The 23,736-nt window shown below is 49.7% G+C and overlaps 8 protein-coding genes across 8 annotated transcripts; 5 read left to right on the top strand and 3 right to left on the bottom strand.

Moving 5' to 3' along the window:
* Window positions 1–313: 313 nt before the first annotated feature.
* BDV38DRAFT_238196 (uncharacterized protein) lies at window positions 314–1,938 on the top strand. Its single transcript, XM_032053658.1, has 2 exons — window positions 314–1,763; window positions 1,832–1,938. The coding sequence occupies exons 1-2, from the start codon at window positions 546–548 to the stop codon at window positions 1,859–1,861; spliced, it is 1,248 nt and encodes a 415-aa protein (XP_031917007.1). The 5' UTR covers window positions 314–545; the 3' UTR covers window positions 1,862–1,938.
* A 109-nt stretch (window positions 1,939–2,047) lies between these two features.
* Window positions 2,048–3,725, bottom strand: BDV38DRAFT_297175 (uncharacterized protein). Its single transcript, XM_032063079.1, has 3 exons — window positions 3,188–3,725; window positions 3,063–3,133; window positions 2,048–2,998 (listed from the first exon to the last, which is right to left on the bottom strand). Exons 1-3 carry the CDS (start codon window positions 3,372–3,374, stop codon window positions 2,204–2,206), a joined length of 1,053 nt encoding a protein of 350 aa, XP_031917006.1. The 5' UTR covers window positions 3,375–3,725; the 3' UTR covers window positions 2,048–2,203.
* Window positions 3,726–5,985: 2,260 nt separating this feature from the next.
* On the top strand, window positions 5,986–8,049 carry BDV38DRAFT_238192 (aldehyde dehydrogenase). Its single transcript, XM_032053657.1, has 4 exons — window positions 5,986–6,577; window positions 6,645–7,038; window positions 7,094–7,548; window positions 7,606–8,049. The coding sequence occupies exons 1-4, from the start codon at window positions 6,108–6,110 to the stop codon at window positions 7,748–7,750; spliced, it is 1,464 nt and encodes a 487-aa protein (XP_031917005.1). The 5' UTR covers window positions 5,986–6,107; the 3' UTR covers window positions 7,751–8,049.
* Window positions 8,050–8,151: 102 nt separating this feature from the next.
* On the bottom strand, window positions 8,152–9,200 carry BDV38DRAFT_238190 (uncharacterized protein). Its single transcript, XM_032053656.1, has one exon. It carries the CDS (start codon window positions 8,481–8,483, stop codon window positions 8,220–8,222), a length of 264 nt encoding a protein of 87 aa, XP_031917004.1. The 5' UTR covers window positions 8,484–9,200; the 3' UTR covers window positions 8,152–8,219.
* Window positions 9,201–9,649: 449 nt separating this feature from the next.
* osm1 (putative fumarate reductase Osm1) lies at window positions 9,650–11,755 on the top strand (the record flags this gene model as incomplete). The annotated part of the gene is made up of 4 exons (XM_032056823.1): window positions 9,650–9,689; window positions 9,754–9,822; window positions 9,908–10,145; window positions 10,201–11,755. The coding sequence occupies 4 exons, from the start codon at window positions 9,650–9,652 to the stop codon at window positions 11,753–11,755; spliced, it is 1,902 nt and encodes a 633-aa protein (XP_031917003.1).
* A 99-nt stretch (window positions 11,756–11,854) lies between these two features.
* On the bottom strand, window positions 11,855–13,390 carry BDV38DRAFT_217490 (uncharacterized protein). The gene has a single exon (XM_032052731.1). It carries the CDS (start codon window positions 13,135–13,137, stop codon window positions 12,124–12,126), a length of 1,014 nt encoding a protein of 337 aa, XP_031917002.1. The 5' UTR covers window positions 13,138–13,390; the 3' UTR covers window positions 11,855–12,123.
* Window positions 13,391–15,138: 1,748 nt separating this feature from the next.
* On the top strand, window positions 15,139–16,835 carry BDV38DRAFT_279395 (protein phosphatase 2A regulatory subunit CDC55; the record flags this gene model as incomplete). Its single annotated transcript, XM_032059008.1, has 5 exons — window positions 15,139–15,205; window positions 15,308–15,405; window positions 15,465–16,110; window positions 16,178–16,743; window positions 16,812–16,835. The coding sequence occupies 5 exons, from the start codon at window positions 15,139–15,141 to the stop codon at window positions 16,833–16,835; spliced, it is 1,401 nt and encodes a 466-aa protein (XP_031917001.1).
* Window positions 16,836–18,262: 1,427 nt separating this feature from the next.
* Window positions 18,263–23,538, top strand: BDV38DRAFT_279394 (transcriptional regulator SIN3; the record flags this gene model as incomplete). The annotated part of the gene is made up of 7 exons (XM_032059007.1): window positions 18,263–18,363; window positions 18,452–18,516; window positions 18,600–19,255; window positions 19,330–19,430; window positions 19,492–20,197; window positions 20,268–22,859; window positions 22,921–23,538. 7 exons carry the CDS (start codon window positions 18,263–18,265, stop codon window positions 23,536–23,538), a joined length of 4,839 nt encoding a protein of 1,612 aa, XP_031917000.1.
* Between the last annotated feature and the right edge of the window lie 198 nt (window positions 23,539–23,736).

The following is a 23,736-nucleotide window of genomic DNA, read 5'->3' as shown; positions in this document are numbered from 1 at the left end:
AATTTAATTTACTATAGGCTTTATCAACAACAATTCACATCCTCCCACTCGAAATGAAGTTCCAATATGGAAGACCTGAATTTCAATGGATCTATAAAGACCTACTCTAGCTTATCTTGAGATTTATTATGGAGATCACACCCGACGTATTATCTATTTCGTTGAGGCAAGGGAGTTAATGGGTTTTACACTGAGTAACATTTCAAGCAAGACTATGTATCATCGGGCAATGAAGTAGTCAATTAAACAAAAGCTGCAAGGCAATATAGACTTTAAGCCCGCCTAAGGAATTCTCGAGGCAGAAAACCCCCGCATAGTGGTGATGCTATTAGTAGTAGTATTGTTGCACCCCTTTAGCCCCTCTTATCGATAAGCCAAGCTAGGACATCGTTTGTGCCCGCAGTGAGTTGAAGGTACAACATCTTCTCTCCGTCATACCCATCCCACAAGACAAATAATAGCCAACCTCTTACACAAAGCTTGAATCATATACTATCTCCTACTTTACTTCGAAACAATCGCCACCCCGCCCGAGAAGCTCACCCATGGCTTCACAAAAGATCACCTCCGCCCTCGCGGAGATTGAATCGTCCGCTAATCCCCAAAACAAGCTACAGCTTTACAACGACCTTCTGTCCAACGTTGCCTCAACATCATCTGGGGACCAGTTGTCTCAGGATCTGACTATCTATCTCGATTCCATCCTCAGTGAAGACATCAGCATCGTCGCCGCCCGCCCACTCCTCGACTCGTTCATTGACGTTCTCCGGAAACTGAGCCCCGAAACCAAGATCAAAGTAGGTCAACACGCCATCACCCTCCTCCAATCTCGCTCCACATCAGTCGAAGAACAGGATGCCCAAATCCGCGAACTCCTCGCAGACGCATACGAGTCCGAAGAAGAATACATTGCAGCTGCACGAACACTACAAGGGATCCACATCGACAGCTCACAACGCCTAGTATCCGACGCAGCCAAAGTGAGACTATGGATTCGGATCGTGCGGCTATACCTAGAAGAAGATGATACAACCAGTGCGGAGGCAGTCGTGAACCGAATCAAGAACCTGCCCAGCAAGATCGAAGATCACGACCTGAAGCTGCATTTCAACCTCTCCCAGGCCCGCATCCTAGACGCTCGGAGGAAGTTCCTCGATGCCAGCCAGGGATACTTCAATGTGAGTCTGGCGGCCGGTGTTGATGAGAGCGATCGTCTGCAAGCTTTGGCTGCCGCCATCCGCTGTGCCGTCCTGGGCCCGGCTGGTCCGCAGCGCTCCCGGATTCTGGCGACGTTGTACAAGGATGACCGGGCGACATCTGTGGAGGAGTTTGGTATCCTGGAGAAGATGTTCTTGGACCGACTGTTGACCCCCGCTGAAGTCGCGGCTTTTTCGCAGAGGTTAGCCCCTCACCAGCTTGCGCAGACGGCGGACGGGACTACTGTTCTCGATAAGGCGGTGGTTGAACATAACCTTGTCGCGGCGAGTAAGTTGTATGAGAATATTACTACAGATGCGCTGGGCGCTATTCTGGGACTTCAGGCAGGTGGAGATCTGACAGCGGGTGAGAAGGCTGAGGCCTATGCGGCGAGGATGGTCGAGCAAGGCCGGTTGAGCGGCAGCATTGACCAGATCGATGGGATCATCTACTTTGAATCGAGTACAGCCGGCACAGGGAGACATATTAGGCAGTGGGATGCCGGGGTCCAAGGACTCGCGGAGGATGTGGAAAGAGTAGCAACCAGTATCACGGACGCGTTCCCGGTATGTACAGATACCATCGTTTCTACTACATACAGTGCAAAATAGCTGACCTGGGTTTGTAACTCCAGGACTTTGGAGCTGGGCAGACCGTACACTGAAAGCGGAGGATTTACGAATGAATGATGGATACCACCAGCTATGGCAACGCAGTACGATTTAGACTCCTTGAATCTAGAAAATAAAGAACTCGGGCATTAAGATAATTCTCAGGGTATATTACATCGATGTCAGAGTATACATAACGTCACACAAAGTCGTCTAGACACGATAAGGTACGCTAGAAAGAAGCATGCAAGGAGAAGTCTGGGCATTGAGCCATAACGAAAGACAGTAAGACATAAGAGTCGTAAAGATGAGGTCGTAAGAATGAGGCAAGAAAGAACGAGACGTCCATAGAATCACGGAACACGGACTGATATAAAGCACCAGGCACCATAAGATCAAGAATGAGACTTCACAGAAGCCGAGTCCTTGCTAACGGAGAAGTCCGTGCGAACCGCAATCCCCATAGGACCCAAGTAATTCTTATCAGCGGGGATATTAGAATCACTCGTTGCACGGGACACCGTACCCTCCTCCATCATCTTAAAGTACGCGGAGGCAGGCGACTTAGGGCTAGACATGACGAAATTGGTGGTGCTAACATCGGTATTGATATAGTACGGCGCGGTAGCATACCGACGAGTGCCGGGGATCTTGAATCTCGGGAACAGACCACGGATGATGGGGAGACAGGAGCAGATGAGACCGACGGAGGGCTCGATATGGGTCCACAGAGTCGCCTGATAGACGGTGTAGGTGGTGTCATTCGGTTCGATCCAGAAGAGGACAACGATACGATAGATACTGGCGAAGCAGACGAAGCCACCGATGGCAAAGACGCCGTTCAGGGCGAGTTTATCCTGCCATGCGCGCTGGAGGCCCCAGATCATGGGGATTGGCAGGAAGAGGATAACAAAGTCCATGAGGATGTTGAAGCCTTGGTTGACGATGAAGAACTTGTTCTGATCGAAGCAGTGGCCGTCGATGCTCTTGTCCCAGTAGCCCCTTAAGGGGCGACATTGTAGGGCGCAGGCTAGGAAGATACCGGTTCCCCAGGCGGCGATTAGGGTGTTGAGGGCGAATGATACCCATTGGAAGGGTTTCATGGTGAAGATTCGACGGTAGAAGCATATGATGGAGATTTTGATGGCAGGGCAGAGTACGAAGTATGTGAACTGGTTTGCGAGGAATATCTATGATTTGATTAGCATACTGCCCACGAGCTATGGATCAAAATCAGATGGGAGATTTTCATACCTTTGAGAAATTCATCAATGTTGTCTTATCTAGGTCTGCCATATGGGATCCATTGCCTCCGATGGTAACCCCTTTATATGACGGTCAGCAACAAGTTTAGGATTGGTGAGTTTAACAATACTTACATAGCACTAATTCAATAAGCATAGCAATCAGAAGAGTCATTGAAAGGAAGCAGAGGTAGTCGTCCATGCCCAACCCAATGCTTCGTTTCATTCGGGCGAAGACTCGCAGGATGACTGATATTAGGGAAAGACCGACCAGCACCGAGACGATGCATATCATCTCAGCTCCCCTTGAGGTAATCGTCATGGTGAAAGATTTAAAAGAATGACTTGCTGGAAAGAAGGAAAAAGATGGTAGGGTTTGCTGGCCACTAGTTCAGGAGGATCGGGATGATTGTATTCAAAGGAATGACATGCATGGAGAGGGTGGTCGATAATGACAGTGCCCCTCTTCCACTGGTAACGAAAGATCAGTCTAGTAGATATTTATAAAGAATAGCCCCGGTCTCAGAGGAGCAGAATACACTGCGGCTGTGTGAGACTAATCGGAGGAAGATACAGGATCCTGAAGAACCCAGGCCGGCAGGCGGGTATGGGGCCCACGACAGATATACTACATTTCATGCCCACCATCTAAGCATTTTAGGCATAGGAAAAGCCGGAAAGGCGGGAATTATGCTATGGGTCCTTCCTCAAATCCACGGTTGGAGATGCACAGTTCGTAGGACGAGGAGCCGGCGACTTAGGGCAACACAGGGACATCATTGGAAGTGGTACAAGCCCCATGGAGCCCATGCGAGACAGTGGGACCTGAAGACCCGCAGGGATGACATAAGGATACCGAAGTATACAATCTGATTTGGGACGACAACGCGGCCTTTGAAGAAACTGCGGCCTCGTGGCAACAATCTTGTCCCCACTGGCTCCGGCGACGATCATTCTGGTGTTGAACTTTAACGATGGACTATTTGGTTTTAGTCGTGGTGAGTTCTATGGAAATGCAGGTAAATAGTAGACTAGTGCCTGTCAACTCAAGATTAATATTATCGCAGACAACGATCGACTCAACTTTGAAGTATGTATAGAGTTTGATGGACATGCCGATGTAACCTTTGATGGTCAACGGTTCAATAAGAGAGAGGAACACAGATTCTGAAAGAACAGGCGAGCTACCCGATCAACCCACGCAATACAAGTGAACCCAAGAAGAGAGCGGAAAATCTCTTCTACTCCAAACCTTGTCTCCTATTCCATTTCCTCAGGGCTCCGGCCGATCCGTTTTTTGAGTGCCCCCCACATCTCCATCCGCACATTTACTCTGAGTACCTTCGGCGACCCAATCCATGTGCTTGACACGACCCTAGCCTAAGATCGCTTTTAGCCTTCTTATCGGTCCATTGGCTGTGTGCCGATGAATGGTTCTGCCTTGATAGAAACATTGTGAGCAGAATCTCTAGGGCTCAGTTCGTATGTAATAAATCCATAGTTCAACCACAGTTCCTAACAGAAACGAAGGGGTATGTAGATCTCGGATCATCTTCAGAGCATAACCCCTAGCTACAGCAGTTTGGTTCAATGCTTTGTATATGCTCCCGTCCGTGGAAGTGGACTGCGCTTCTATTACACAAAAAGGGGAAACGTAGCCCAGTCTCCCGATCAGTCAATCTTGACAACTGTATCTATTGAGAATGAAAGGTATATTGATGGTCTGATCTGGGCAAGGCCTTGTCTTAGCAGTTTGGCAATAAGAGTACGGAGTATATTGGAAAAAATAAAGACCCTGCTGTGAGTGACTAGTTTCTTCTTCAAGCTTACTCTCCGGCTGGAGATAACCCCAGGTAGAGCCTTATTCCAAGCACGTTCTCTTGCGCCTATTTAGCTATAGTCTTGAGCCCCTCCTCGATTGAAAATCACTGTCAGTCAGAGGCTGGTCGATTACCTCATTTCTCCGTTATGCCGTGCAACAAGTCCATATAAAATACTTCTAGACATGTTCTGCTTTTGGTGATCTGCAGAGAAGGACTATTCAATAGTCCTGGACAATTGCCTTGGTTTGGTCACTTCTGATGTGGATACACTAGTTGCTAGCGTGGTGCAGATCATTTCCAACATTCGGCACTTCAGTGTGTTTTGAATCGGGTCTCTTATTGACAATAACGCTTCCTTAATGGCGGAAGGCCGTGAAGGTCTACCAAAGACCCCACTGTATGTGGACCCTGTCTGAGTAAGCTCCTGGCGAGCGAACGTCGCATTCGAATCTTGTGGCAGCCCTACTCCATCTACTCCATCGTTTCTGAACCGATCCACGAACAAAATTCTTGTGATTTTTTTGTGGGTAGTCCCTGAGTATTTCGAGGTTTTGAACCGTGGGAGTATGTGTCTGATCGTCATCCAGACCTACCCAAAAGGTTAAGAGTTAGCTACCGAGTGCGCTTCTGTTTTCTGTAGAGTATCGCAGTGACAGAAAATTCACGCAACATGCCGACTTTCCTTTCCTCTCTAACATGGAGGACCATTTTCAAGCGGCTAGTACACCCCACAGTGCATTTTCTCGGGGACTCATCTGTACACGTTCGCCTCGACACAGTGGGGTAATTGTCGGCATGCCATTAAGGTATTCCATGTCAACCGAGAGCCAAAGGAACTAGTCAAAGATCTAGTTATATTTTCATGCCCGAAAGACTGATCTTGAGAGATAACTAAGCTATCCATCTCATATAGTGCACAAGAAAGAGTGTGTCGTCGATAAAGGGACTGACTATGACAACCTTAGAGTAAGGACGGACTGCCCAAGTCGGGTGGATACAGCTATTACTAAGGCTATTGGGGCTTAGTCTTTAGTATAACAATACTACTAGTGCCTAGACTAACCTGTGGCGCCTGCTGCACCTCCCCTCCTACTATTAAATTCAAGGCCCCTCCACTTCGTAGAATTAGTAGTTTTAGATATATAGAACCTTGATTGGTTTTTTGTCTTTCGGTATCTATCGATTTGATTTCTAGTCTCCTATTCTGCAACCAAATCCCGATCTATACCACGATGACCGCTGAAGCTAGTTCCTCCCCTCCCTCGGTAATACCGCTGATTATCAATGGCAAGGAGGAGGTGCCTGAGTCTACGTTCGACGTCATCAGCCCGTATACCAACCAGCGCTGCTGGACTACAGCTTCAGCCTCTCCTCACGACGCCATCCGTGCTGTTGAGGCCGCCGAGGCAGCCTTCCCAGCCTGGTCGCAGACCAAACCCACCTTTCGACGGGATATCTTACTCAAAGCAGCCGATATCCTGGAAAGTCGCCTGGTTCAGAATGCGGAGTATATGCGGACAGAAATGGGTGCTGACGTGGGAGCGTCGCAGTACTTTATCGTACCGCTTGGTATTCGCATGTTGAGGGATATTGCTGGGCGCATCACCTCCATCTGCGGTAGCGTACCCGTCGTAGAGGAAGAGGGCCAGAGTGCCATTGTTTATAAGGAGCCTATGGGTGTGATTTTGGGCATTGTGCCTTGGTATGTTTCTGTCTGGGTGAAGTGCTCTTCATGTGAGAATGTCCACGGCTCATCAATGACTCTCTAGGAATGCTCCGTACGTTTTTGGTGTCCGCTCCGCCGCCTGCGCGCTGGCTGCTGGCAACACAACCATCTTGAAATCCTCCGAACTCTCGCCATGCTCATACTGGGCACTTGCTCGCGCTTTTGAAGATGCTGGTTTACCCGCCGGCTGTCTGAATCTCATATCGTGCCGGGCCCAAGATGCCCCCAAGGTAGTCAACACAATGATCGAACACCCAGCTGTGCGCAAGATCAACTTCACCGGAAGCACAGCCGTCGGAAGGCAGATTGCCCGGTCCTGCGGTCAAAACCTTAAACCGTGCCTGATGGAGCTTGGAGGAAAGAACAGCTCTATTGTGTGCGCAGACGCGAACATCGAAACCGCTGTAAAGGGCGTATTGGCGGGCGCTTATTTAAATGTATGATCCCTGATGCTTCCCGTAGACGCTCCTGTTTCCTTCTAATACCCCGCAGTCTGGTCAGATCTGCATGGCCACAGATCGGATCCTCGTCCACTCCTCCATTGCGCCGACATTTATGGAAGCACTCAAGAGCGCTTTGAACTCGAACCTCGACCCATCCTCTCCGCCTCCAACTTTGGTCAATATGGCCTCTAGAACGCGAGTTGAGCGTCTAATCTCAGATGCCTTATCGAGTGGTGCCCATTTAATCCACGGATCCGCGAACCAGACGTCGGAGGCTCAACCTGAGGCTGGTGTTCGCATGGCACCTGTCCTCCTTGGCGGCGTTAGGGAAGATATGAAGGTTTGGCAGGAGGAGGCGTTCGCCTCATTGGCGGCGTGCATGGTGGTCGACAGCGATGAAGAGGCCATCCGGGTCGCAAACAGCAGTGGCTATGGCCTGTCGGCTTCGGTATTCACCGAGGACTTGCGAAAGGGATTGGCTATGGCCAAGCGCATTCAATCTGGGTAAGTCTAATCAAGTCTTCAGCCGTCTCCTTTGAAATTCATACTGATGGGATGTAGCGCTGTCCACATCAACAGTATGACCATTCACGACGAACCCGCCTTGCCACACGGCGGTGTCAAGAACAGCGGATGGGGCCGGTTCAATACCGCTCAAGGCCTGGAAGAATTTCTGGTAACCAAGAGCGTTACCTGGATGGATTAATGAATCATGACGTGCCTGTAACCTGGGTCTCATAAGTAGTAGTCATTGTATATAGTTCGGCTCGTCGCAGCGATAATCGCCCAAATAATGATGATTGAGTAAAGATTGTTTCCATGAACTTCTACATAGTTACTCGGGATAGTGAATAATAGAATCGCGTGAACAACCCCCGAAACGTTGGCGCAAACGTCTTTGTACCGCCTTTACTTGGATCTGCGACTCGGCATATACCCCGAGATTCCCGACCAGCACTGCTGGATTTCGGGATATATACTACCGAGCCATATTTACGTTCATCTGCAGCGTACAACAGTAATACGTAGTAATACAGGATACAACTAGACAGTAGCTTAATCCGACAACATGAAGAAGCACGTATATAAGACTGAAATAGTTCCTAGATTGACCTGTAGCTAAGTTCCAGTTACTGTCCATCGGCTATTCACCGGGCCCAAATCAGCAATTTCAGTTAACGGACCGGGGCCCGCGGTACCTCTTGTGTCATTCCACTGGCGCGGCAATTGAGAACCCCGCTCCTATTGGCAGAGCAACCAGCTATGTCAATAGCCGAAATATGCACGTGATCAATAGCCGTCAGTAACGGCGCCCAGGCTGTCAAGAGCAAGAGGTGATGTTGAGCTGAAGCAAAAACGGAAAACGGGAGGTACGACAGTAGGTAGAGAAAAGGGGTGTTTATTATGAATATGGCCTGATGCGACTTGGACCCATTCATATCTTTAGTGCACAAGCTGGCTGGAAATTGGCGGACAACCTTAAGATGTCTCGGTCCGAGGTACTTCTACAATAGGCAAGGGAAAGGTTTGGATATGGGGTAATCCGCCACCGATCCTCCCGTCTACGGGTCTGGGGATGGCCCATTCCCTGGGGTACTAGTCAATATGACAACTTAGGGATAGAGATTTCTTGTCTAGTGATTCTTATAGCGGGCTTTTCTATGCTGTGTATATTTATATGGTATTTGGGTACGCTCTTGATTGAAATGGATCACAGGGAACATGGCATACAGACTCGCATAAGGGGACAAACAAATCGTACCCCGGGTAAATCTTGTCCTTGGCAGATCTCTAAGCTTCGAGCAATAAGAATTGAAGAAATATGATCATCAGGTGAAACATGACGTTCCGCTGACTTAAGCTTGCCCTCTTATTTGCTGAGAAGGCTCGGGCATGTGAAAATAAGTGGTGTCATGGGGGGGAGAAACAGTGAGAGGACAACGCTTGATGGTTTAGCTTGCAGGGCCTGGACGACTGATGACTACTACTATGGAACTAAATAAATACATGCATACATACATATACAGTATCGATTTGAAGCATGTGAAGGGTTCTTATCCCTGCTACTGGGGGGGAAAAGAGAACCTTAGAACATGTATTGTACCTTTTTGATACCTATACTCAGGTCGGAGTTGACTCTCAGACTTGACAACATTTAAGCCTTTATCCACAATAGACATCAAGGTCCGCCAAATGGGTCGACAGATCTCCAGTTTGGTGGACAAACCAGAATCGTTGTAATAACCCTTTACTAAGGAAGGGACCACTTTCCCCGTCTTTTCATTCAGCACGGTATGGGTGTATAGTAATTACCACCAAGGAAACGCGGTTCCTGCCTGGGAAGGAAGCGGTCCATGGATAGTGAAACGGTACCAGTACGGTACAGGGACATTCTCTCGAGCGATGAGCCTCGGCCGAAAAGCATTGTCGGCTTCTGAACCTTACCCAATCCAACTCCTCCCCCCGGATCTTGTGGTCCTTGAGAACTGCTTTAAGATCTCCCTGTCTCGTCCTTTTTCTCCCCGATTCTTTTCTTCTCCTCAGACCTTAGTCCTCCTCGTCCTCTCTTTACACTTATTCCTCCCTATATTTCATTTCTTTCACAATGGCTCCCCCCCCCAGAGTAATTGTTGTCGGTGGTGGATGTGAGTGATCGATCTACTAACCAAGCTTTCCCCGCAATTTGCTGACCATTACCTCGTCTCTCAGTGTCCGGTCTCTCCGCCGCTCACACCGTCTACCTTAACGGTGGAAATGTCCTCGTTTTAGATAAGCAAGGTATGTTGGGCTCATGCATATGGCACTGCGATCAATATTATCGCAAATCAGTATCTAAAAAGCGATCGCGACTGACTTCCCATAGCCTTCTTCGGTGGCAACTCCACCAAGGCTACTTCGGGTATCAATGGCGCCCTTACTCGCACTCAGGTCGACCTGGGCATCCAGGACAGCGTCAAGACCTTCTACGAAGACACCCTGAAATCCGCCAGAGACAAGGCTCGCCCAGAGCTCATTAAGGTCCTCACATACAAGTCCGCAGCCGCTGTAGAATGGCTGATGGATGTTTTCAACCTCGATCTCACCCTTGTTTCTCGTCTCGGGTAAGTGATGCAATCCGATGAATATGATAGACTCAATATTCTAACGCTGTCGCAGTGGTCACTCCCAGCCCCGCACACACCGTGGTCATGATGCCAAATTCCCTGGCATGGCCATCACCTACGCCCTCATGCAACGGTTAGAAGAGCTCACCGAGAAGGAGCCCGAGCGTGTACAGATTGTCAAGAAGGCTCGTGTCATCTCTGTTAACAAGACTGGCAACACCGTAACTGGTGTTACCTACGAGTATGATGGCGAGACACACACCGCCGACGGTATCGTCATTTTGGCCACTGGTGGCTATGCCGCAGACTTTGGCGATGGCTCGCTTCTGAAGCAGCACCGCCCTGACACCTTCGGTCTCTCCAGCACGAACGGCACCCACGCCACTGGTGATGGTCAGAAGATGTTGATGGAAATTGGTGCCAACGGTATTGACATGGACAAGGTCCAGGTCCACCCCACGGGTCTCGTTGACCCCAAGGACCCGACTGCCAAGTTCAAGTTCCTTGCTGCTGAGGCTCTCCGTGGTGAGGGTGGTCTTCTCCTTAACTCCGATGGCCAGCGGTTCTCGGATGAGCTCGGTCACCGTGACTATGTCTCGGGCCAGATGTGGAAGGAGAAGGAGAAGGGCAAGTGGCCCATTCGCCTCGTCCTGAACAGCAAGGCATCCAACGTTTTGGACTTCCACACCCGCCACTACTCTGGCCGTGGTCTCATGAAGAAGATCTCCGGCAAGGAACTGGCTAAGGAGATCGGCTGCGGCGAAGCTGCCCTTCAGAAGACTTTCCAGGAATACAATGCTATCGCTGATGGCAAGCAGAAGGATCCTTGGGGCAAGCGTTTCTTCCACAACATGCCCTTCGACATTAACGACACCTTCCACGTGGCTCTGATGGAGCCTGTCCTGCACTTTACCATGGGTGGTATCGAGATCAATGAGCATGCCGAGGTTCTGAACTCGGAGAAGCAGCCTTTCGAGGGTCTCTATGCTTGTGGTGAGCTTGCTGGTGGTGTCCACGGTGCCAACCGTCTCGGTGGTTCTTCTCTCCTGGGATGTGTTGTCTACGGTCGCGTTGCTGGTGACAGCGCCAGCCAGCACCTCTTCCAGAAGCTGGTCTCTGGAGGTGCTTCCAGCGCTTCTCAGCGTCTGGGCCAGATCTCTCTTCACATCGATCCGTCTACTCCGGGAAAGATCTCCGTCGAATGGAGCGGCGCTGCTGGCAGTGGTGCTCAGATTCCCGCAGGTGCTGGAACTCCTGCTGCCGCTACTGAGCCTGCTAAGGCTAGCGCTACCCCGGCAGGCACTTCTTCCACCGCTAAGGCCAATGACCCCAAGAAGTTCGAGATCCCCGAGACCGAATACTCCATGGAAGAAGTTGCCAAGCACAACAAGAAGGACGACCTGTGGATCGTCGTCAAGGGTGTCGTCCTGGATGTGACCAACTGGCTGGATGAGCACCCTGGTGGCGCTAACGCTCTCTTCAACTTCATGGGCCGTGATGCCACCGAAGAATTCGCCATGCTTCACGATGACGAAGTCATCCCCAAGTATGCCGCTCAGATTGTCATCGGCCGCGTCAAGGGTCAGACCCCCAGCCTCGAGCTTTAGATTGTGCAATAGAATGGGAACGATACATTTTGGACAGAGAAAATTTTCGACGCAGCTAGTTCTTGATACATACCCTTTTCTCCGCGTTTGTCATTTATTATTACCATGATCATTTGTGATGATATACGGGGCCAGCTCCCCGCCTTTTCGTGTTTAGTCTGTACGATAGTACAATTGAATCTTTCAAACTACCTTCTCAGCACGTAATATTTCTCGCCTTGAGTGTTTTTCATATCCTGTCATCTCATAAAAATGTTCTATTTACTACTTTACCAACAACCTCGGTACAGGATACATATTGTACAAAAGACCAGAGTATGGTTATACAGTACATGACCACCGCCAGGTCTCCCTCCCCAACCAAATCCCTAGAGCTTTGCCCGCATATGCGTCAAAACCATCTTCAACCGCTGCACAGCAGGTCCATCCTCTCCCCTTTGATCCTCCTCCTTCTCCTCCAGCTCTTGAGCAGCAGCCTCCAAAGTAGGCTTCAACCACCCCCACACCTCATCATGATATCGCTCCTCCACATCAACCCAATCCTCCGACCCTGGCAACCTAGCCAAAACAGTATTCCTTAGGGCGGCGGCATCTGCATCCGTCTGCGCAGGAGCACTATCTAGGATTGTATCAATTTCCGGAACGAGACTAGTAGACGTGAGACGGTGGGTAGATGGGGCAGAAGTGTTCGGTTGGGGAGGCATGTGACGGCGGAAGGTCTCGAGCATTTGGATCTCTGCTGGTGTGAGTTGCTGAGGGGGCGATAGTTCTGTTTCGATTATTTCGGCGGGATCGTGCGGGAATGTCGGATCGAAGGTTCTGTCTGAGAGGAGGGAGATGACTGCTGAGCCATCGGTTGGTTCTGGGGCGTGGTGGTGTGTGGCTGAAGAAAATTGTTCCGTCGCTCTTCCCTTTCCCTTGTCTATAGTAGAGGTGGATGTAGATGGCTCTAGAAAATCGTTGCCTGCTTGCGCAAACTCCTCCTCTGCCAGATGGGGGATCTCGAACCCACCCTGTTGGGGTGTAGTTGTCGAGCGGAACGTCCCCGCATTGCCATCACGCAATTGAGCCCCTGCTGATGATGGGGCGGAGGGTCCGGAAACTTGACTGTATTGTTCTGCGGCTGCTAGGGCTGAGGATGACGATGTGGTGGTGGTGCCGGCTTTACTACCGGTCGTGAGGAACTGTGCTGCATCGCCTGATGAACCGGGGGCGGAGAACGCTTGCCGGGCTAATCCTGAGGCTGAGCTTTGGATGCGACTTGCGAGGGATGGGGGGTTTGAGTTGTTCTTGTCAGTTGGTTTGGCGGGATTGGGGGATTTGTTGGAGGGGTTGTCATTGCTATGGTTGTTGTCGGTGCCCCGCTTCTTGTCTTCCGTCATGGTTCGGGTTGTACTAGTGTGGGGTTGTGATTTCGAGAGGGACGGGAAAGAATTATGAGACGGGCGTTATTAGGTGTTGTTTATTAGAGTTAATGTTTTTGGAAGGGTTAATAAAAAAAAAGGGGGGGGGGGAATGTTCGATAGAAGAGATGGCTGATTGTGTATGGTTTGTAGATAAAGTATATGGTCTAGAAGAAGTTAAACTTGTCAGTTCGGCTTAATGGAGTTTTGTCGGCTGGACAGAAATAGCATGTGACGAAAGATAGGTTGACACGGCGTATGGAATTCGATGCTTGGTCTTTGGCGGTTGGGTGGGAATTGGGACTTAATTCGTTTAAAAAAGATCGTAGCCTTTACTCGTTGCATCTTCGTAGTAAAATGACGCAGCCTGAGGTCCTCAGATACATTTCACGGATATATAGATAGAAAAGTTAGTATGGCTGTTCTAAGCAGCCTTGTAGCTAACCCGCTACATAGCAGCCGATTATGCCATTTTTGTTTGGATCATGATGCTATCCTGTGCACTTGTCAGTGTTCGTGATTTCAATGATGAATTGTCGCCGCAGCAGTTGATGCAATTGCGGTTATATTTCGCTCCATGGACTGGATGTATGTACTATAGGCGTATTAGACATAAAAGCTACAATTATGTGCAGGCTGCTTTCATGATGAATCCGTACTCCTAGTGTAGAAGTAGTGAATGTTTTATTTCAGAAACATAAATCCTGGTAAGGTTGAAGTAAAGGCGCTTTCGTTGATGAGGTCAGTAGCAGATGAGATTCTTCTATATAAAGATCACGTGACATAAACGATGATTCACTCCGAAACCAGCATCGGAAGCATGGTCAATAAACAGAAAAGAATGCGAATCCACTTTTTGACTAAAAGGTGACGCAAGGTGAAGATTTTGTACTCAATTTCTTTAAGAGGAGCCAAATGACATAAAGTCCTTGTTATGCATAGTTCCCACGGACATTTGGGGAACCCGAGTATGAATAGGTAGATATGTACCAGAATTTCTGTTGGTAGGAAGAAGCAGAGTACATGAAGGGTAGTAGAAGTGTGTTGATGTCAGCGCCCAGTTGGCGGTGCGGGTGGGTTGCGTTGGGTCGTTGCGTGGGTTCACGGGCAGCCACTCCCTCACTCAATCTTCTCCCCACCACAAACCACCACCACCGGACGGTACTTTCCAATACCGCCCTCACCTCAATCCAAACACCTTACCTCCTCCCATCATCCTTCCCGTCTCTGCAACAACTCCCCCCCACACTTTCTTTCTCAACTACTCTCCTCTTCTGAAAAAGGTGGTTAGTTTGTGGTTGTGGCTGTGGTGGTTGCTTTATCAGTGCCCTTTCTTCGCTTTTTGCAGAAAAGATCAACCACGAAAATCAATTAGAGACGCTGCAGAGAAGAAAAGAACTGGAAAATCCTTCCCATCGTTCCCCGCCCTTCTGGTTTCGTCAGCACAGGCTGTCAATCCTTTGTCTTCTCCAGCCTGCAATTCCCTAAGATCGATCTCTGCATCAGCTCCGGCCTTGTCTGACGTTGCGGCCCTATCTGACGACCACACTATCCTCTCTTATCTCCACTCCTACATCGGAACCGGAGGTCACTTTGTCATCGTACTCACTTTCGATCCGTTTGGTCGCGGAAAGTTACATAGACGACGACCGCGGAAAAGACTTGTTCCTTATCCCACAGTAACGACGCCAGTTTCTGGTGGCCCCGCTCTTTGACATCCCGATCCACCCACTGCTTCCACGAGTATTGTTTGTTGGCCAGCTGCCCCAGAGAAGGGTGGTTTATTGAAAGAAAATGGTAGACAGGGATCCAGGTACACCTACCTGGAAGTTCACACAGTGAGTTTAGGCCCTCTGTCTTCCCTATTGTGGCCGTTGGAAGCTGTCCCGCCGATGATGTAACCATCTTTCCCGCTGGTCTCTCTGCCACAAGAGTTCGGAAGACTTTTTCAATCGCAGTGGCCAGCCTATCAGAGGTAACATGGAAATGCTAATTGGCTTTACTAGATGCTTTGGTGATAAGGGCGACGTGGAAGATATCACAGAAGGTATGTATAACACCTTCAACGCATAGAGTTGGATGTACCGAAACATCGCCTTCTTGATAGCGGATCTTATTTTATAGCTGCTAACACGGCTTCTTCCTCTAGCGGATATCATTTCTACTGTCGAGTTCGATCATACCGGAAATTATCTTGCTACAGGAGATAAGGGTGGGAGAGTAGTATTGTTTGAGCGGAATGAGACGGTACCAACTTCCCTGCAATATTACTCTCCACAGGTAGAAGGTCCTAACCGATTGCTTAGAAAAAAACATGCGAGTATAAATTTCACACCGAGTTCCAGTCCCACGAGCCAGAATTCGACTATCTGAAATCACTAGAGATCGAGGAGAAGATCAACAAGATTAAGTGGTGCAGACGATCAAACTCGTCTCATTTTCTTCTCTCGACAAATGACAAAACGATAAAACTCTGGAAGGTGTTCGACAAGTCGCTGAAGGTCGTTGCAGAAAATAACCTCTCGACTGAGCTTACGCCCGCAGGCGTTGGGGGTGGAGGGGCGCCTCGCGCCCCTCGTTTGTCTTTCAAGGATCCATCAATGTTGAAGCTTCCCCGGATGACGCACCATGATACCGTTGTGGCAGCCGTGCCTCGAAGGACGTATGCAAATGCACACGCATACCACATAAACAGCATCTCCGTCAACAGCGACGGAGAAACTTTTATTAGTAGTGATGACCTGCGAATCAATCTGTGGAACCTTAATATTCAAGACCAGAGTTTCAACATTGTCGATATCAAACCCGCAAACATGGAGGAGCTGACGGAAGTGATTACGGCTGCGGAGTTCCACCCCACCAGCTGCAATTGGTTTATGTACGCCAGCTCGAAAGGCACAATCAAGCTTGCCGACATGCGACAGCGGGCGCTGTGTGATGAACACCATAAACGTAGGTGTCTCTGTGATGACATTCTGGTCATAGCCCGCCCCGGACTGACTCTATTCTTACTGTATAGTTTTCGAACAAGAGGAGGATGCCTCCTCCCGCTCATTCTTCTCCGAAATTATTTCTTCGATTTCCGACGTACGGTTTTCGCATGATGGTCGCTATATCGTGTCCAGGGACTACCTCACTGTTAAAATCTGGGATGTCAACATGGAGCGCCAGCCAGTGAAGACGATTCCCATCCACGAACATTTGCGGCCACGCCTGTGTGACACTTATGAGAATGACAGTATCTTCGACAAGTTTGAAGTGGTCTTCTCAGGAGACGCAGAGAATGTCATGACTGGAAGTTACAACAACAACTTTATGATCTACCCTACCGATCCTGCCAAGGAGACCGAGATTGTGTTGCAGGCGGATAAATCGGCGTTCAAAGCAAAGAAAGTTGGCGTGCCAACGCCGATGAACAAGGGTGCCAATGGCAAGAAGGGAAATACCCGAGCTGGAAGCCCTGGTGGTCCTGGCAGCCGGATGAAGAAGGAGACCGACGCAGATCAGATCGACTTTAACAAGAAGATCTTACACATGAGCTGGCATCCTTACGAGGATAGTATTGCTATTGCTGCTACTAACAACGTAAGTGGCTTCTGTACCGTATCTCTGTCTTATCACTGTATATATGCTGACATTGTGCAACCTAATAGCTTTTTGTTTTCTCCGCATTGTAAGTACGCTACGGGATGGTTCATATTCATAAGTGGACAGGATGTCAATTTCGGGCAAATCATGCATGAAACAAAGTATAAAACAGAAATGAGGATACTAGCAGCAGCATCCGCAGTACCAAATTTAAGTTGCCAGTTCAGGTTCAGATTTTCCTTCTACCCTTTTCCACCCCTTTGTTGAGATTTGGCCGTGCCTTCGCCGCCGGGAGCCATTCCAACCTATTCTCTAACTCGCCACCGCTTTAACGCTCTGATGATGTGTCCATTTCGTTCTTTTACTTTACATTGGGACTTGGTGATTTCTTGATGATTCATTTGGGGGCGTTATAATGGGATGTCATAGAGAAAGACGTGGAGCCCCCAAAGGGCATCCTTTCCGTTTCTTGCCCAGTTCTGTCTACCTTTTGAACAGTTATGGATGCAGCATACTCATTCAGTGACGAGGAGCAAGGGACCCTGGCCCTAACCATATCGCCGATCCGGCTAATTCTGGTATTGGCTACAGCTAGAGCAGGACAATTTGGTGGTCTGGCTTGAATTGGGTTCGGTGTCTAGATACCTAGGGTCACCGAGTAGATAATGAATCTATGGGTTTTGAACTACTTTATCCCTTCGGTCTACTTGGGTACGATTGACCTTATCTGAGGCCAGAGCTGTTACTGTTAAAGATCCACCCGCGATGCTAGATCGTGTGTGCGCCGATTGATCAGTAACAGAAGATATGTCAAAAACAGTTCAATCGGCCTTACAAAAGGAACAATGCCTTGAGATTTGTAGTAGATAGTTAGCGACAATCACTTAACCTTTCAGTAGACGCCTGTCAAGGCAAAGCTTGCTGGATCCAGGCTCGACATGACGCCGGATTTATCAGTCAATGACGTCGGAGGTTTAAGGCTCTAAGGCTTGAGAGGCAGTCCCTGGCACTGCTGATCCCGCCTTTGCGTGAGCCAATCAACGGCCTGTCACGCTGTGAATGTAAACTACGGAAAAAGGATAGTGCGAAAGAGAGACGCTATAGATTAAAAGGGGTTAGCGTAGTCAAAGTCCCTCTCCGCCTTCTCTCTGGGAGGAGCCGTGATCGGTCGCGCGCAAACCATCATTTCCAATCAAGTCTGCCGCTTGCTGGCTTGAACAGTCTCTTTTACCTCCTTGTTCCCTCTATTTGCTTCCTGGTATAGATCCCTTGGGTCTTGCACTCGTTGTTGTTTTGTTTGTGTTGTGCTTGTGTGGTTAACACAGTCTCCAACACAGTGATGTCGCTGTGAAATGACTTGGAGAAAGAGTACTCAACCGTGCGAAAAGGAATAACAGATCAAGAGCTTAGGCTGAAGTTATCAGCGGCCCCACAACTCACCTTCAGACTTATACCCCATTCTTAACTAGATCATAAAGTCAGAAACTGTTTCTAGTATTTTGTTCATGCACAGATCATGAACTCCTCTGGGAATGATAACTGGCACCCGGGCGGCCTGCCATCGCACCCGGGGATAGATCAAATGAACCAACAACCTCGCCCTCTGGGCTCCTTCAGGTGAGTGATTTCAGACAAATTTTATAAGTGACATTGAAGTATATACTCTGGAGATGGAGCGTACTGACTTAGTGGTGTCACTGTATAGTCAAAATCCACCGCCTCAACAAGGTCCATCGTCGCAGCCTACCGGACCGGTTCTTCCACCAGCTGGTTAGAATCCCCCTTCTATGCCACATTCCCACAATGCTTGCAGTGTGTATTGGTTTATTGACTTACTTTGTCTGCTGCGCCAGGCCCCTACCATCCGGCGAGCCAACCGGCAGGGCACTCACTTCCTGGGCTGGCAGAGTTGAGCCAGGGTCATGCCGGGCCACATCAACCCCCTGCCTATGGACAGCACCCTTCTGCTCCCTCTCATAGCGCGGGGCATTCCCTACCAGGTATCGGCCAGGCGATGCAGCATCCTTCTCCTCAGTCCATTAACAGAGAGCGTGAGCTAGACTCGAGAGAGCGCGAATTGATCGAAAGACAGCGTCAGGAAGAGATGGCCCACAGAGAGCGTGAACAGCGTGAGCGCGAGCAACTTGAGCGACAACAGCTGGAGCGACAGCGGGAACAGCAGCACCATCCGGTTCAAAGTCATACGGGGTCGATTCCTTTGCATCAGCCTGTAGCGTCGAAGGTACCGAACTCCATACACGGCCCCAATGGTCTTTTGTCCAACCTGGGATCGAATCCACCCAACGGTCCCCAAGGGTCTATGCAATCATCTGGCGCTCCCGGTCCCATGTATGGTCCACAAATTCAACATGGAGAGGGAACTCCCAGGTCATACATGCAGCACCCTGCTGGGCCACCAGGACAGCCCATGATGGGATTCAATGGATCTGGGCCTCAGATTCCAGGGAATGTTGCTGCGCTTGCCCAGGGTCAACAGCCGATCTTGAACGTGAGTAATCTTTGTTTTTATTCATATTCGGCTTTGTTATTCCTAGAGGGGCAGATTAACTGACTAGTGATTAGGATGCACTCAGCTACTTGGACCAGGTTAAGGTACGATTCGTTGATCAGCCAGATGTATATAACCGTTTCCTTGACATAATGAAAGACTTCAAAAGTCAAGCGTGAGTATTAGTCATCCAAGTGTATTCACTGAATACGTTTCACTAATGGTGACTGAAATAGCATCGATACCCCTGGAGTCATTCAACGTGTCTCTACACTCTTTAATGGTCACCCCGCTCTCATTCAAGGCTTTAATACCTTCCTGCCACCTGGTTATAGAATCGAATGTGGGACAGATGACAACCCAGATGTCATCAGAGTGACCACTCCCTCTGGCACAAACACTATCAGTATGCCCCCCCGCCCACGCCACTCGATGGATTCATCTGGCGATTTGGGTCCCTCTGGTGGGATGGCTCCTCATAGTCGTCCAGAGTTCTTTGACCAATCTCGATCTGGCTGGCAGCAACACCAGCCCCAACAGCAACAAGGCAACCTTCCTGGCTCCTACTCTCCTGGATCTCGCATGATGGGACCAGGTATGTTTGGGCAGCAAGGTGGACAGGGTCAGCCTCAAGACCATCACTTTGACTACCCCACACAACAAGAGCAGCAAGCAGCGGCGGGTGCAGCAGCTATGGCTCATGGGCAGGACCAGCGGGGTGTGTCGCAGCTTCAGGGTGCAGCTTCAGCTGCCTCTGCGGGTCTGGGCCGCCCTTCCCTCATGCAGGTATCCCCCGCTTCAGGACAAAACCCCAGCTTAACGCAGCCTATGAATAGTCTGGCTGGCGTCGGTTCAAATATGCTTCAGGGCTCGTCGCAGGCGGATTTGAAGCGTGGACCTGTGGAGTTCAACCACGCAATCAGCTATGTCAACAAGATCAAGGTTAGTATTATGGACCCTATCCGTCCCGCTTACCCTTCGCGTTGCTGACGTTATGTACCCTTTCGAATAGAACCGCTTCGCAAGTGCCCCTGAAATATACAAGCAGTTCCTTGAGATCTTACAGACATACCAGCGCGAGTCAAAGCCTATCCAGGATGTTTACGCTCAAGTGACTCAGTTGTTCAATACCGCGCCAGATCTATTGGAAGACTTCAAACAATTCCTGCCTGAATCCGCTGCCCATGCGAAGCAACAGGCCGCTGCGCGTCAGGCAGAGGAGGCGGCTCCCATGAGCAATGTGCGTGGGGAGCCCAGTTATCCCAGTGCGAATGCTCTTCCATCCCAAACCCCTAACCGTGATGTCAAAATGCCACCTCTCGGCCAGTTCAATGTTAAGGACTCTGGTAAGGAAGGGAAGAAGCGCCGACCAGGGCCTGGAGCTCCATCAACGCTGGGACCGTCACTGTCGGGGCCATCTACAGGTGCAGATGCTGCACGAATTGGTGATGTTCAGGGGGGTCGTCCACCAACGCTCCAGCCTGGCAATGCCAATAAGAGAGCCAAGGTTCACCATACAAAGCCGAGCCAAGCAGAAGCCCCGGCAGTTTCGCCAACTCTCGTTCCTGCACTGCCCGAGCCAATTCAACCGACGTTTTCGCTTACACCTACTCAAGAGGAATTCGCATTCTTTGATCGTGTTAAGAAATACATCGGTAACAAGCAGACATTCAGCGAGTTCCTCAAGCTTTGCAATCTCTACTCAACTGATCTCATTGATCGACATGTGCTTGTAAAACGGGCTGCTGGGTATATTGGCTCTAACCCGGAACTCATGGCGTGGTTCAAGCGGTTTATGCACGTTGAAGAGCCTGAAGATAAGATTGTCGAGTCCAAGCCGAAGCAAGAGCCCGGACTTGTTAACCTTTCCCATTGCCGCTCTTTGGGACCTAGCTATCGCCTTCTTCCGAAGCGGGAGCGCCAGAAGCCTTGCAGCGGCCGTGATCAGTTGTGCTATAGTGTTTTGAACGATGAATGGGCTTCTCATCCCACTTGGGCATCTGAAGATTCTGGTTTCGTGGCCCACCGGAAGAATCAGTATGAAGATGCACTACACCGTATCGAAGAAGACAGACATGACTATGACCATCACATTGAGGCTTGCACTCGCACTATCCAGCTGATTGAGCCTATTGTCCAGCAGTTCCTCGTTATGTCCGAAGCGGAGAGGGCTGCTTTCAAGCTTCCTCCTGGCCTCGGTGGCCAGAGCGAGGCGATCTACCAACGCGTGATCAAGAAGATTTATGACAGACAACTTGGTGACAAGATTATCCGCGAGATGTTTGAGAGACCGTGTCATGTCCTACCCATCGTGTTGTTTCGCCTGAAGCAAAAATGCGAGGAGTGGAAAGCTAGTCAGCGTGAATGGGATAAGATTTGGCGCGAGCAGATGCAGAAGGCTTATTGGCGGAGTCTTGACCATCAAGCTATCGCTAGCAAAGGAACGGACAAGAAACTGTTTGTGGCGAAACACATCCAGAATGAGATTCAAAATAAGTTTGAGGAAAGCAGAAATCTGCGCAAGAGCGGGTTCCAGGTCCCCAGACACCAGTTCGAGCTCACTTTTGATGATCCGGCAGTCTTAATCGACGCTACTCACTTACTTTTGACTTTCATCGACCGCAACTCTGCTGGGTTCGGAGCTGACCCCCAGAAGGTTATGACATTTATCAAGGACTTCATCCCGATGTTCTTTGGCATGGATCGTGATACCTTCCATGTGTACATGAACGAGCTTTCCACGGGTGCCTCTCCGACTGACGAGGCTGATGATGAGAGTCTGGTCGCGGAAGAGTCCTCGACACCTCGTAGTCGCAAAGGCCTTAATGGCAAGAAGATGGACCTCTTGCGCGATGTTCTGGAGCGTCGCAGCGAGAAGGCCAATCGGACCGAGAAAGAAGGAAGCAGAAGCAATCCTGCCAGCCGTGATGGCACTCCAGATGCAGTTCTGGTCCCATCGACACCTGTTCCGGACCCTACCGAGACTTTCGATGTAGCCGAACTGAAGTGGATGGAGCACCCCGGCCAGGGTAATTTCAATCTGGCACGAGAATACACCCTCAATGAGTCATATGAGAAAAAACAGCATCACTTGTACGCCAATTTGAATATCTATTGCTTCTTCCGCACGTTTGAGATTCTCTATACGCGCTTGCTTCGCATCAAATTACACGAAAAGGATGCTCATGAGGATGTACGCCGCGCCCTTATGGCCAAACCTGCTCAGGAACTCGGTCTTATCGACAAAGTCCCTACTGATTTCTTCTATGACTGCGATCCGAAAGCGAACTTGTACCAACAGATTGTCCGCATGTGCGAAGAAGTCATAAAAGGGGATATGGAGTCCTCCCACTTGGAGGAGACTCTCCGTCGCTATTACTTACGAAGTGGCTATCAGCTCTACAACCTGGAGAAGATGTTTGCTGGTATCTCAAAGTTTGCTGGCGCCATCTTCAACGGCGACTCGAAAGACCGCAGCTCCGATATCATTAACGTTTTCTTCAAGGAGCGGGACAGGGAGGAGACCACTCACAACCAAGAAATCCAGTATCGCAAGCAAGTTGAAAGGCTGGTTAAGGATGGCGACATCTACCGCATTAGTTACGTAAGTTCACTGACTAGCTCGAAGAATCTATTGAAGCTGTCTAACAGAGTGTCCTTTATAGCATCCGAATACTAAAAAGACTACGGTGCAACTTTTGACCCCTGAGGACGCTACCTTGGAAAATGAGGAGTTGAGTCAGGAAGCGCGGTGGTCGTACTACGTCTCCGCTTACACCATGCGTGACCCAACGGAAGGCGTGCCTTTCTCTCAGTTGCGCATGCCATTCCTTAAGCGGAACCTACCGCCTAAGCTCGAACAGGAAGAAGAGTACAATCGCTATTACCGCCCACTTGTGCACCAGGATGGCCTCATCATCCGAATCTGCGCCAACAGTTACCATATTCTGTACGAGCCCGGTAGCTACGATTGGTGGTGGCGCCCGACCGCTCCCCCGGATGAGTCGGCGGAGGAAATTGCAAAGGAAGCAGCGGCTATCAAGGAAAGGCGTCACGATCGGTTCACTGAGCGATTCGTCAATAACCCCATGTGGGCGCACGGTCTTAGCAAGGACCAGGTGGACGAAATGAACCAGCGTTTCCGTTCGTGGGTCAAGGGCACCGATTCCGAGAAGAGTGCCCCTGCTCCAGATGCGCCCAGCTCGGATAAGAAGGATGACAAAGAAGACACGGAGATGGCTGACGCTGAACAGAACGCTTCTGATTCCAATAAGGAGGAGTAATTGGGAGTGCATCCTCCTGGTTGGAGAGGGACGTTCGAAATTAAGACAGATGACCTATGTAGGATGGAGTCTCTCCTGACATGAATGAATCTTTGCACATGAAATCATATCCAGATATCCCTGGCGTCGGTATGGGAAGAGTCATGGGCAGGATATCTCTTTCCCGTTCTCACTTTTTCTTCCCCGTGCCGTGTTTTA

This window comes from Aspergillus pseudotamarii (genome assembly GCF_009193445.1).
Source record: "Aspergillus pseudotamarii strain CBS 117625 unplaced genomic scaffold BDV38scaffold_9, whole genome shotgun sequence".
Classification (NCBI taxonomy): Eukaryota; Fungi; Ascomycota; class Eurotiomycetes; order Eurotiales; family Aspergillaceae; genus Aspergillus; species Aspergillus pseudotamarii.
Note: the sequence above shows the minus strand (reverse complement) of the source record. Positions and strands in the feature narration are given on the sequence as shown.